Genomic DNA, 13,751 nt, shown 5'->3' with positions numbered 1-13,751 from the left:
TCACCTCTTTCTGAACCCCGGGCTTTTTTTTTTGTTTTTTTTTTTTGAGACGGAGTTTTTTTTTTTTTTTGTTTTTTTTTTTTGTCGCCCAGGCTGGAGTTCTGTGGCGCGATCTGCATCTTGGCTCACTGCAATCTCTGCCTTCCAGGTTCAAGCGATTCTCCTGCCTCAGCCTCCTGAGTGGCTGGGATTAAAGGTGCACACCACCACACCTGGCTAATTTTTGTATTTTTAGTAGAGATCGGGTTTCACCTTGTTGGCCAGTGGCAGGCGCCTGTAATCCCAGCTACTCGAGAGGCTGAGGCAGCAGAATCACTTGAACCCAGGAGGCGGAGGTTACAGTAAGCCGAGGTGGCACCATTGCCCTCCAGCCTCGGCGACAGTGAGAGTCTGTCTCAAAAAATTATTAAATAATGAAGTCCTCAAAATCATCTTCAGAGAAAGGCACAGACCTGTCTCCTGGGTGGATCCTCAACCTTGGCAAAATAAACTTCTGAATTGATTGAGACTTGTCTCAGATACTTTTGGTTTACAACTCCCTCCCACCGCAGTTCTTCTATGAGAGCCGTGAAGGCCCAGGATATGGCCCAGTGCCTGGTCCCAGAGGGTGGGGCAGCCGCAAATGCCTGACGAGGTGTCTGTTGCCTCCTCGTTACCTCAGCATCTCCCTGGGGTTCACATGGCTAGTTGAGCCAGGCCCAGCATGGACACCAGTCCTGGAGGGTAAGTGAAGGCAGGTCCCACATTTCCTTGTGGCCACACACTCAGCCTTCTTCCCCAGAAACCCATGCCCCTTCCTCTGCCATGGAGAGAGAAGGTGGAGGGCAGCCAGGGAGAAGCGAGGCGGCTGCTGAGCAGGTGACTCCTCCCCAAATCATTACATTTTGGAAGCAGCAGGAACCACAAACTGGGGTCCCGCAGAAGCTGGGATTCCCCGGAGGCTCTGGTTAGGGGCCCAGGGTGGACTGGCTTGGATTGTCTTTGGTCATTGTAACCAAAGGAATGTCAAACTGGAAAATCCCAACGAGCACTATTTTTAGAGACTCAGAGAGCATTTTTCCGGCTGAAGGGACGAGTTCCTTCAGAAGCAGCAGTTAACTCTCGCCCCTGAACCACTCCTCCCTGGAACTCGCCCAGGCTCTGGCCCCTCCCTCCAGGCATGTGGGAACATTGCTGAAGGAGTCTGGTCAGGGCCCTGCCACCAAGGAGAGGGACAGGGACATCAGCTTCTTTCAAACACAAAACAATGGGTTTTTATTTTTACATCTTTGAGTCTAATCCTTCAGACATGAAGACTTACACTGACACCTTTATTTTTAAAAATTTTTATTTATTTTTGAGACAGAATATTGCTCTGTTGCTCTGTCCCCACTGGCAGGGACTATCCATCCTACCAAATGCCAAGTTTGTTTTGTTTTTTTAAAAATTTTTTTTTTTTTTTTTTTTGAGACAGGGTCTCACTGTGTTGGCCAGGTTGAAGTGCAGTGGTATGATCATGGCTCACTGCAATCTTGACTTCTGGAGCTCAGGTGATTCTCCTACCTCAGCCTCCCAAGTAGCTGAGACGACAGGGGTGTGCCACTATACACGACTCATTTTTTTGTAGAGACAGGGTCTCACCATGTTGCCCAGGCTGTTCTAACTCCTGAGTTCAAGTGATTCGTCCACCTTCTTGGCTTCTCCCAAAATGTTGGGATTACAGGCGTGAGGCACCACACTGGGCCTCAAACACTTTTTTCTTTTTGAGATGGAGTCTCGCTCTGTCACCCAGGCTAGCACGATCTCAGCTCACTGCAACCTCCGCCTCCCAGGTTCAAGCAATTCTCCTGTCTCAGCCTCCTGAGTAGCTGGGATACAGGCGCATACTGCCACGCCCAGCTAATTTTTGTATTTTTAGTAGAGATGGGGTTTGGCCACATTGGCCAGGCCGGTCTCAAACTCCTGACTCAGGTGATCCACCCATGTTGGCCTCCTAAAGTGCTGAGATTACAGGCATGAGTAACGCACCTGGCCCTCAAACATTCTTTTTTTCTTTTCTTTTTTTTCTGGAGACAGAGTCTTACTCTGTTACCTAGGCTGCAGTGCCGTGGCATGATCTTGGCTTACTGCAACCTCTGCCTCCCGGGTTCAAGCACTTCTGCCTCAGCCTCCCGAGTAGCTGGGATTACAGGCGCATGCCACCATGCCCAGCTAATTTTTGTATTTTTAGTAGAGATGGGTTTTCACCATGTTGGCCAGGCTGGTCTCGAACTCCTGTTTCATGGGGTAATGGAGGACACTTGGCTTGTGCCTGCTTTTCGGCTACTGTGAATAGTGCTGCTATGAACATTCATGAAGAAGGTTTTTTTTTGTGTTTCTTTTTAAATAAGAGCATAAAAATAAGGTTTTGTTTGTTTAGATGGTGTCTTGCTGCGTTGCCAGGCTGGAGTTTGTAGTATACACAGGTGCAATCATAGCAAACTACAGCCTTGAATTCCTGGGCTCAAGTGTTCTTCCTGCCTCAGGCTTCTGAGTAGCTAGGACTACAGGCATGCATCATGGAGCCTTGCATGTTTTGTACAAGTTTTTGTTTCAGTACCTATTATTAATTTTTTTCTTTATTTTATTTTCTTTCTTTTTTATTTTTGAGAAAGGGTATCACTCTGTCGCCCAGGCTGGAGTGCAGCGGTACAATCTCAGCTCACTGCAACCTTCCTCTCCCAGGTTCAAGCAATCCTCCCACCTGAGCCTCCCAAGCAGCTGGAACTACAGGCATGTGCCACCACACCCGGCTAGTTTTTTGTATTTTTTGTAGAGATGGGGTCTTGCCATATTGCCCAGGCTGGTCTTGAATTCCTGGACTTAAGCAATCTACCTGTCTTGACCTCCCAAAGTGCTGGGATAACAGGCGTGAACCACTATGCCCGGCCACCTATTATCAGTTCTTTTGGGTATATATGCAGGAGTGGAATTACTGGGTCATATAGTAATTCTATGTAACTGTTTGAAGAACTGCCAAACTTTGAACCCAGCAGTTACACCATTTACATTCTTACCAGCAATGTATAAGGGTTCCAGTTTCTCCACATCCTCACCAACACTTGTAATTTCCTGTTGTTCTTATTATAGCCATCCTAGTAGTTATGAAGTGGTTTTGATTTGCATTTCCCTAATTTCCTTCAACTAATAACATTGAGCATATTTTCATGTGCTTGTCTAAGAGGTTTTTTTTTTCTCTGAATATTCCTTTTTGGTAACATCTTATTCTAAACTTTTTTTTTTTTTTTTAATTTTGTAGAGATGGGGTCTTGCTGTGTTGCTCAGGCTGGTCTCGAACTCCTGGGCTCAAGCCATCTGCCCATCTCACCCTCCCAAAACGCTGGGATTACAGGCGTGAGCCACCGCACTCAGCCTTATTCTAAACTTTTTTTGAGACAGAGTCTTGCTCTGTCTGTCACCCAGGCTGGAGTGCAGCGGTGCGATCTTGGCTCACTGCCACCTCTGCCTCCTGGGCTTAAGTGATTCTCCTGCTTCAGCCTCCTGAGTAGCTAGGACTACAGACATGCACCACCACTCTGGGCTAATTTTTGTTTTTTTTGTTTTTTTTTTTTTTTTTAGTAGAGACAGTTATGTGTATAAAATGGTAGATATACACACACACATATATATACCATTGTAAACATTTAATGACATATGTTTCTTGGTTTTGACCTCTGTTATGTTATAGGCTTTCCTCAAATGTTTGGTGACTATTAGTTGTCATTTATATTTCAAAGTAGGGTCCCCAAAAGCTCATTGGAAGCTCTGTGCCTGTAGGTGAGAAGTCTCAGCTGTGGGATTCAGTGTTGGGTGATCTGGCTGGGCTCCACTTTGGGGTACTTCCATTGTCAGGATCTTTAGGTCTTTCTTCTTGTGCTAATCATGTTTTCCAGAGAGAATGTGAGGTCTTGGCTACCATGATCTAGGGAAGGATGTCTGGGGGGGTCTCATTCAGCAAGCAAACTTTCACTTATTCCACCTGTTTTTAGTACACTATTCCTTCCCTGAACTGTGCCTAGTGATCTCTAACTAAGAGGCCTTCTGTTTCACCCTCTCCAGAGAACAAAGCTCCAGCCTTGGGGGATGGGTGTGAAAAGGGATCTAGGGATCCACTTGCTTCTTTAAAAGACTTTCACTTGATCTTCTTGTTTGTTACGCTTGCCTTCACCCCCTAACTCTACACTTACTTGATGCTGCCCATTCCTGATTCAAGCAATTCTCCTGCCTTTGTTCTGTGATATAAGGCCTCGCTGCACGGCTAATTTTTTTTTTTTTTTTTTTTTTGTATTTTTAGTAGAGACAAGGTTTTAGGTGACAGAATGAGACTGTGTCTCAAAAAAAAAAAATATTTGGAAAAAACAATAAAAAATAAGCTGGATGTGGTGGCTCATGCCTGTGGTCCCAGCTGCTCAGGAGGCTGAGGTGGGAGAATCGCTTGAACCCAGGAGGCGGAGGTTGCCGTGAGCCGAGATCTCACCACAGCACTCCAGCCTGAGTGACAAGCGAGACTCTGTCTCAGAAAATAAACACACAAAAAACCCCCAAACAACACATACACACACACAAATATAGATACAAAAATACAGTAGAACAATTATTTAAAGTATACGAGAGGATGTGTGTGTAGGTTATATGTAAATACTACACCATTTTATATAAAGGATTTGAGAGCATCTTCAGATTTTGGTATTTGAGGGGGTCCTGAAAACAAGCTTCCTCTCCTGCCCCCATACAGAAGGACAACAGTATTAGAGTCACTGTCCTTCCCATCTTTGAAAAAGTTGAGTGCTGGGCAAGGTCACTCACACCTGTAATCCCAGCACTTTGGCAGGCTGAGGCAGGAGGATCGCTTGAGCCCGGGAGTTCGAGATCAGCCTGGGCAACACAGTGAGGCCCTATCTCTACAAAAATAATGATGATGATAATAATAAACACTTTTTTTGAAAAAAAGAAAAAGTAGGAACCTGGACTCTGCCCACCAATGAACTGTGTGACCTTGGACAAGCTACTTACAGTCTGCAGCCTTAGTCTCTTCTTCTGTAAAACAGCAATAACAACGATACGTTCTTCAAGCGCCTTGCTCGGTGCCTAGAACATGGCAAGCTCTGGGTTATTTGTGGTTGTGGAAGGGTTCAATATAAAAGCGACACTTCTTAGAAAGTCAGTGTTTTACTTAGCTTAAAATTAGCCTTCACACTTTAATTGTAAATTGGTCCCTAATTAATGCCCTTCGGGGCAAAATCTGTGTTTAACCTTACTTGATGCCTAGACAGAGCTAGCAAAGCTTTTCAGCTGAGAGGAGAGGAACGTGCCGGTCGCCTGGGTCAGGCCGGCGGGGACAACCTGCAGTGGGGCGGCTCCTCACCCTGCCCTGCTCCGCCCCTGGCCTCGGAACCGGTTTGTTGCAGGCGCCCAGCGTGGGAGCCCAGGCACTTACCCACCGCTCGTCGGCCCAAGAGTCCGAGTCAGGCCCACCCTGGCCACGCACTGTTCCCGGCACACGGGTGGCGCAGCCCGTCTCGGTCTTTACTGGGAAGCTCCCCACCCTATGCATCGAGGACCCCACTTTCTCCAAAGAAGAACCTGAGGCAGCGCCTGGGAAAGCAACTCCATGGCCTCCAGGTCCACCTAGACCCTTTCCTCAGCCCCAGGACCCCGCTGCCTGAACCCCATTACCCCGCGTGCCGGGATCGCCAGCGCCAACCAGCGGCTCCGGCTCCGGCTCCGGCTCCGGCTCGAGGCGCAGGTGGGGGCGGGGCCGGGGCGGGCCCTGAGGAGTCGGCGCCCCGCCCCGCTCCGAGGCCCGCGCCGCCACCGCCTCCACCTCGCCCGAGTAGCGGAGCTCCTCCGAGCGGCAGGCTGCGGCCTGGCTCCGCCCCTCCCGGCCCGGCGCGCCGGCTCCCGCCTCCTTCTCTCTCCTGGCTCCCGCCTCCCTCCCTTTCCGCTGCCGAGGCGGCGGGAGCCGAGCCCGAGCGGACCGACCGCAGCCGCAGCCGGGCGGCGGGCGAGAGGCGGCGGCGGCGGCGGCAGCGGCGGGCGGGCCGCGGGCGGTCAGTCGGGCGGCGGCGGCGGCGGCGATGCGGCGGCCCCGCTGAGCCCGCCCGCTCCTGGCGCCGGGAGCCTGCCGCGCGAGGCGGCCCGGGCCGGGCGGCAGCATGCGGAGCGGCGAGGAGCTGGACGGCTTCGAGGGCGAGGCCTCGAGCACCTCCATGATCTCGGGCGCCAGCAGCCCGTACCAGCCCACCACCGAGCCGGTGAGCCAGCGCCGCGGGCTGGCTGGCCTGCGCTGCGACCCCGACTACCTGCGCGGCGCGCTCGGCCGCCTCAAGGTCGCCCAAGTGGTAGGTGCCGGGCGGGGCCCCAGGTGCCAGAGGGCGGCCTAGCCGCACGCCTCCCTCCCCGCCCCGCTGCGGGGCCTCCGCCGCGTACCAGCTTGCCGGGGCCGGAGCCCGCTCCTCGCGCCCCCTCTCCCTCGCGGGGTCCCGGTGCCACTCTGCAGCCTCCTCTAGGGACCCCGCCCTCGGCCAGAGCCTGTCCTTCCCAGGCCGGCAGCCTCAGGTGTGCGCCTCCTACCTGAGCACCTGCCCTCGGGCCTACCTGTCCGTTCCGCCCTCGCTCGCGGGAGTCGGTGGCGTTACCGGGCTGGGTGCTGCTGGGAATCCTGCTGTCTCCTGGGTACGGCTGGTCTTAGCAACCTGTGGCAGGTTTTTCCGGCCCGCACAACCTCCAGAAGGTGCTCGTCTGTTTCTGCCTGCGGAGACGAGGGACTGTGGCTTGGTTCCCCCTTGATATCTAGCTGGGTGCCAGGCGTATATGGTAGGCGCTTAGTAAGTATTTGTTGGATGGAGGCAGGTAGCCCTGATGCCGTGGGGGAGCCTAGGTCTGCCCACAATCTCTACACTGCAGAGGTTTTTGTCCTTCTAACCAAGAAGACAGACTCGGCATCCCGGAATCCACCGCCCAGCACGGTGGCTGGCACTGCCCAATTGGTACCCAGAGTTAAATCTGGGAGGGCAGCCAGTTTTGGAGGTAGCAGAAACAGAGAACTTTCTGTTGGACTTGTCTGTAGTGGAGCTAATTTCTCAGGGTCCTATGTTTTGGCTTCCAGGGTGTTCTGGGCAGGGGCCTCTCAGCTCTGTTCCTGCTTTGTGGTTTTGTAACATGCCTCTCCGGGCAGTTGCTTAGTTCTGTTGTGGACAGGGCATGCTCTAATTCAGAAAAACCTGTGTGCCCCCCCCAACATTCCATGTCACAGGTAGGCCTTCTTCTGAGGCCACCAGCCTCAAAACTTTATAGACGTCTCATAGCCAGAGAAGCCTTGTTCTTGTTCATTCTCTCTCTCTCTTTTTTGAGACCGGGTCTCTGTCGCCCAGGGTGGAGTGCAGTGGTGCGATCGTGGCTCACTGCAGGTTCGACCTCTCAGGCTCAAGTGATCTTCTCACCTCAGCTTCCTGAGTAGCTGGGACTACAAGCACGTTCCACCATGCCCGGTTAATTTTTGTATTTTTGGTAGAGATGGGGTTTCACCATGTTACCCAAACTGGTCTCCAACTACTGGACTCAAGCGATCACCCCTCCTTGGTTTCCCAAAGTGCTGGGATTACAGGCATGAGCCACCGCGCCAGGCCTGGTCCTCCTGTTCCTACTTGAGTGCATAAGCATTCCTTGGGAATAATATAATGTGTGGATACCCTTTAAATAAATGTCCTGGTGTTTGTAAATTACAGAATCATAGGCTGTTTTATGTCTGTCTCTCTTGGGTGAAAGGCTTGTTCTGCTGACTGCCGGAGGGTATTTTTGAAGGGCTTTATGGAAAGAAAAATGGATCAGATTATCTGTCTCTTCAGAATTTTAAATTTATCTTATCTGGTAAACTGGAATGTTTTCAAAGATGAATTGGTTTTGCAGTTTGGCATTGCTGTTAGCAAAGAGAATGTAGGAGGTGAAGGGAGGTGTGCAATTGCCTTTTTTCTTTTTTTTTTTTTTTTTGAGACGGAGTCTAGCTCTGTCGCCCAGGCTGGAGTGCAGTGGCACAGTCTCATTTCACTGCAACTTCCGCCTCCGGGGTTCAAGCGATTCTCCTGCCTCAGCCTCCCGTGTAGCTGGGATTACAGGGGCCCACCACCACGCCCAGCTAATTTTTGTAATTTTAGTAGAGACGGGGTTTCACTGTGTTGGCCAGGCTGGTCTCAAACTCCTTACCTCATGATCCACCCACCTCGGCCTCCCAAAGTGCTGGGATTACAAGCATGAGCCATCACACCTGGCCTGCAATTGCCTTTTAAAAGAGGCAGCTAGCCAGTGTTTGAGTATGGGCACAATAGCCCGTACGGGTAATTAGAAACGAATAAGAAAAGAGCAGGGCTTGGTCGAATACCTTGCTTTGTTTGCGCTGTGGGATTTTGAAAGTAAATAGAACTTGCCCCTAAAAGAATCTAGTAAAATAACTGAAATCCAGTTTGTAGACTGTTAGTTATTACTGCATTGCTGGGACTTTGTCACCTAAGTCGAGGGATGGAAGCCGGTGTCATTTATCATTACCTTTTGGTAAAGTATTGTTTTGTTGTAGCGTTGTTCTTTTCTTCTTTCCTTCTCTTCTCTTCTCTTCTCTTCTCTTCTCTTCTCTTCTCTTCTCTTCTCTTCTCTTCTCTCTCTCCCTCTCTCTTTCTCTCTTCTCACTCTTTCTTTCTTTTTTTTTTTTTTTGACACTGGGTCTAACTGTTACCCAGGCTGGAGTGCAGTGGCATAATCTTGGCTCACTGCAACTTCCGCCACCTGGGCTCAAGAGACCCACCCACCTCAATCTCCCAAGTAGCTGGGACCACAGACGCACACCACCATGCCCAGCTAATTTTTTGTATCTTTGGTAGAGACAGGGTTTCACTATGTTGCCCAGGCTGGTCTTAAACTCCTGAGCTTAGGTGATTTGCCTGCCTCGGCCTCCCAGTGTGCCTGGATTACAGATGTGAGCCACCATGCCTGGCCTAGAATTGTACTTTTCATCTGGAAGAACTTTTGGGCCTAGCCCCCAAAATCTCACCTAACTCTGTTGTTAATCTCTAGAACTTAAACCCTGAGAGGATATGTGTGGGCGAGTAAAGGAAAAGGACCCGCTTCAAGGGTATGGCAACTTGAAATGGTTTTGATGTAGTTGGCTTCCCAGCCTTGATAAAAATCCCACAAAACTCCAAGAAATTGGACTCTAAATTTAAACTGGAAAAGAAAATAAGAAGTCATTATGAAGATACTTCTGAGATGTTACAAAACTCAGAATCCATCAAGAAATATAAGTAAGTTCTAACTCTGTGGTTTTGAGAAAAATTTGACTTTTAAAACCCAGGAAGCTAAGGTGGGGGGATTGCTTGAGCCGAAGAGTTCAAGGTCACAGGGAACCATTATGGTGCCTGGGAGTAGCCACTGTGCTCCAGCTTGGGCAACATAGCAAGATCCCATGTCTAAAAATAAATTTAGTTGTGTGTGTGCGTTTTTTTTTTCTTTGAGACGGACTTTCGCTCTTGATGCCCAGGCTGTAGTGCAATGGCTCCATCTCGGCTCACCGCAACCTCTGCCTCCTGCGTTCAAGCAGTTCTCCAGCCTCAGCCTCCCTAGTAGCTGGGATTACTGGCGCCTGCCACCACGCCTGGCTAATTTTTGTATTTTTAGTGGAGATGGGGTTTCGCCATATTGGCCAGGCTGGTCTCGAACTTCTGACCTCAGGTGATCCACCTGCCTCAGCCTCCCAAAGTGCTGGGATTATAGGCATGAGCCACTGCAACCGACCATAAATTTAGTTTTTTTAGATTTTTTAATTTTTTTTAGATGGGGTCTTGCTCTGTTGCCCAGGCTGCAGTGCAGTGGCATGATCTTGGCTTACTGCAGCCTCCACCTCCTGGGTTCAAGTGATTCTCCTGCCTCAGCCTCCCGGGTAGCTGGGATTACAGGCACCCGCTGTCACGCCCGGCTAAGTTTTGTAATTTTTAGTAGAGACAGGGTTTCCCCATATTGGCCAGGCTGGTCTTGAACTCCCAACCTCAAGTCATCTGCCCACCTTGGTCTCCCAAAGTGTTGGTTGGGGTTACAGGTGTGAGCCCCCGTGTTGGGCTGTAGACTTTTTTGTGGTGTTTTTTGTGGCCTATTGCAACCTGTAGATCCTTGCTATTCCAAGTTTGGCCTTCGGCCAGCAGCATTGCCATCACCTCAGGGCTTGTTAGAAATGCAGAATCAGTGGCCACACCCCAGAACTTCGGAGTCACCTGCATTTAAACAAGATTCCCCAGGTGATCCATGTGTACGTTAAAGTTTGAGACTTACCTTTCTATATCCTTTCAGTGTTAAAAAACCTTGCAACAGGCCGGGCTCACGCCTGTAATCTCAGCACTTTGGGATTCTGAGGTGGCTGGATCACTTGAGGTCAGGAGTTCAAGACTAGCTTGGACACCACGGTGAAACCCCGTCTCTCCAAAAATACAAAAATATTAGCCGGGCATAGTAGCGGGTGCCTGTAATCCGAGGTACTCCAGAGGCTGAGGCAGGAGAAGCGCTTGAACCTGGGAGGCAGAGGTTGCAGTGAGCTGAGATCATGTCATTGCACTCCAGCCTGGGTGACAGAGCAAGACTCCGTCTCAAAAACCAAAAACAAACCTCACACAGGTGCTAGCAACCAGCTTTCGATAAATAGTCAACCTTAAGGCTGAGATTTTTCTGTAGAATGAGCCTGCCAATACCTCCCTCAAAGGATTAAGAAAATGAAATATGTGTAAGTTAGTACCTACCGTATCAGGCATCTAATTGATGTTCAATAAATGTTAGCTGTCATAGTGCTAACAATGCCTGTCTCTAAAGAAACTTTGTGAAAATATCACCAAAAAACAGAATTATATATTTGAAATAAAGATAGTTTAATTCCTTATGATTTAAGTTAAATTGGTATTTTTAATGGAATGTGATTTGATAGTAAAGCTAATCTGAAACATTACGAAAAAATTAAACTGTGCAGTTGCATAGATTCTTTTTTTCTTTTTCTTTTTGAGACAAGGTCCTGCTCTGTGCCCAGGCTGGAGTGCAGTGGTACAGTCATAGCTTAATGCAACCTCGACCTCCTGGGCTCAAGCGATCCTTCCACCTCAGCCCTCCAACTAGCTGGGACTACAGGTGTGTGCCACTATGCCTGGCTCATTTTTAAATTTTTTGTAGAGACAGGGTCTCCCTATGTTGCCGAGGTTGGTTTCGAACTCGTGAGCTCAAGCAGCCCTCCCTCTTCAGCTTCTCAAAGTGCTGAGATTACAGGCATGAGTCACTTACCTTGTCCTATATCTTTTCAAAATGAAACCTGTACGTATCTCTTAGTTGGGGAGAATGAACTGATTTAAATTATCTTCTTCTTCCTTGTGTGAATTCTTTTTTTTTTTTAAATGAATAGAGACAGAGTCTCATTATATGTTCCCCAGGTTGGTCGCAAACTGGGATTACAGGCGTGAGCCACCACACCTGATCCACATCCCTTTCTTGAGCCCTTCCCATGCCTAGATGACTTTCTGACTATATATTTGTGTAGGACTTTTTTTTTTTTTTTTTTTTTTTTTTGAGACGGAGTCTGGCTCTGTCGTCCAGGCTGGAGTGCAGTGGCTGGATCTCAGCTCACTGCAAGCTCTGCCTGCTGGGTTTACGCCATTCTCCTGCCTCAGCCTCCGGAGTAGCTGGGACTACAGGCGCCCGCCACTGCGCCCTGCTAATTTTTTGTATTTTTTAGTAGAGACATGATTTCACCGTGTTAGCCAGGATGGTCTCAATCTCCTGACCTCGTGATCCGCCCGTCTCGGCCTCCCGAAGTGCTGGGATTACAGGCTTGAGCCACCGCGCCCGGCCGTGTGTAGGACTTTTTAATAACAAAAGATGGGTAATAGGAATTTTTTTTTTAAAGACAGATTTTTTTGTTCTGCCACTCAGGCTGGAATGCAGTGGCATGATCATAGCTCACTGTAACTTCGAACTTCTGGGCTCAAGGGAGCCTCCTGCCTCAGCTTCCTGAATAGCCAGGACTACAGGCATGCGCCACTACGCGCTGCTAATTTTTTTAATTTTTGTAGAGAGGAGGTCTTGCTATGTTGCCTCAAACTATAGGCTAATCTCGAACTCCTGGGCTCAAGCAATCCTACTGTTTTGGTCTCCCAAAGTGCTGGGATTACAAGTGTGAGTGACTGCGCCTGACCTGGAAATGTTTAAATGCAAATTTTAGCTCTGCTGATTTTGATGCCTCTTAGTCTCATCACATCAGGGTTCCTCATTTGTACAGTATGGGTGGTAATGACTGATTGAGCATTTTAGGAATTGTAAGAATTAAGAGGTTAATGTTTGATAGTTGCTTTCCTATGTAACTCAAAAACAAATGTGAGTATTTGCACTTCAGGGGTGGGTAATGGCATATCTTTTATTTGATGGAAACCTTGTTAGTTTTTTAATCTCAAGCCAGTCAGCAGAATCCCTGGCTGGTTGCTGTTCTCTGGAGGATGTGCAGGGGTAGGGCAGTAATACATGATAGAAATCATCTACAACACAAATATAGCCACATTTACAAAGCTGCAACTTTGAGAAATGACTGGCTGTAGACATAGCACTGAGTTTATCAGCCCCACATCCCCTCAGTTCTGTTGGAGGGGCTGGTTCAATTGAGGTTCAGCTGGGTTCCTGATTAGTAAGAGCTGGTCAAATGACCAGGCAGAAACACAATGACCCTGGTCAAACCCTGAAGGGTTCTGCATTTTGTTTACTACTGAAGATTGCTTTGTACTCCTGGCTCCCATTTAGCCCTGAAGTCATGCATGTACAAGCGCATAATGGTAGATGAAGCAGTGGGTTTCTCTATTTTGGATTCTCAGGTCCACCATTCTGTGGCTCCTTGTAAAACAGTCCCATTTTCCTTTAGGAAGATTCTTACCTTTTGGAGTTGTCTTCCTGATCAAGGACTTGGAGTCAAATAAGTTCTAGCAGAAAAGCAAAGTTATAATTACTCTTAAGTTTTTTTGATGATTAAAAATAGTGAAATTATAATCCACGACCTTAAAAGAAGTTAAGTATAGAGTATACGTGTGTTTTACAAAACCACACAAAGACTGTTCAAGAAAATGATACTACAGACCAATATTCCTCATATGAACACAGACACAGAAACCCTCAACAAAACACCATATAGAAAATAAAACCCAGCATAATGTAGAAAGAGTAATGCACCAAACCAATTGTGATTTATCCCGGGAACAAAAGGTTGGTGCAGTTTTTGAAAGTAAATGTTACAGGTGTACACCATATTAACAGCTTAAAACAACAGGCCAGGCACAGTAGCTTATGTCTGTAGTCCCAGCACTTTGGGAGGCTGAGGCAGGTGGATTGCTTGAGCCCAGGAGTTCAAGACCAGCCTGGGTAACATGGTGAAGCCGCTTCTCTACAAAAAATACAAAAATTAGCATGGCATGCTTGTGCATGCCTGTAGTCCCAGCTATAGGATAAGGTGGGAGAATTGCTTGAGCCCAGGAGGTCAAGGCTGCGGTGAGCCATGATTGTACCACTACACTCCAGCCTGGGCAACAGAGTGAGACCCTTTCTCAAAAACAAAACAAAACGCAAAGCCACATGATTATATCATTTGATGCACAAAGAAAAACTTTTGACAAAATTCAGTACTTTTCCATAATAAATGTTGTCAGCAAACTTGGAAGAGAAAGGAACTTCTTCAACCT

The 13,751-nt window shown here is 48.4% G+C and overlaps 2 protein-coding genes across 3 annotated transcripts in view; one reads left to right on the top strand and one right to left on the bottom strand.

Annotated features, from left to right (window-relative positions):
* The window catches only part of CA7 (carbonic anhydrase 7), an 836,404-nt gene that overhangs the window by 152,376 nt on the left and 670,277 nt on the right, over nucleotides 1–13,751 (bottom strand). The window lies entirely within an intron of this gene.
* CMTM4 (CKLF like MARVEL transmembrane domain containing 4) overlaps nucleotides 5,954–13,751 on the top strand; it is an 80,965-nt gene continuing 73,167 nt past the window's right edge. The window contains exon 1 of one of the 2 annotated variants that reach the window (XM_050774976.1): nucleotides 5,954–6,359. In XM_050774976.1, coding sequence (XP_050630933.1) covers nucleotides 6,174–6,359 — 186 coding nt within the window. In that variant the 5' untranslated portion in view covers nucleotides 5,954–6,173. The remainder of the gene's footprint in view (nucleotides 6,360–13,751) is intronic. The other variant, XM_050774977.1, reaches the window with a different exon arrangement.

This window comes from Macaca thibetana, chromosome 20, assembly GCF_024542745.1.
Source record: "Macaca thibetana thibetana isolate TM-01 chromosome 20, ASM2454274v1, whole genome shotgun sequence".
Classification (NCBI taxonomy): domain Eukaryota; kingdom Metazoa; phylum Chordata; class Mammalia; order Primates; family Cercopithecidae; genus Macaca; species Macaca thibetana.
Note: the sequence above shows the minus strand (reverse complement) of the source record. Positions and strands in the feature narration are given on the sequence as shown.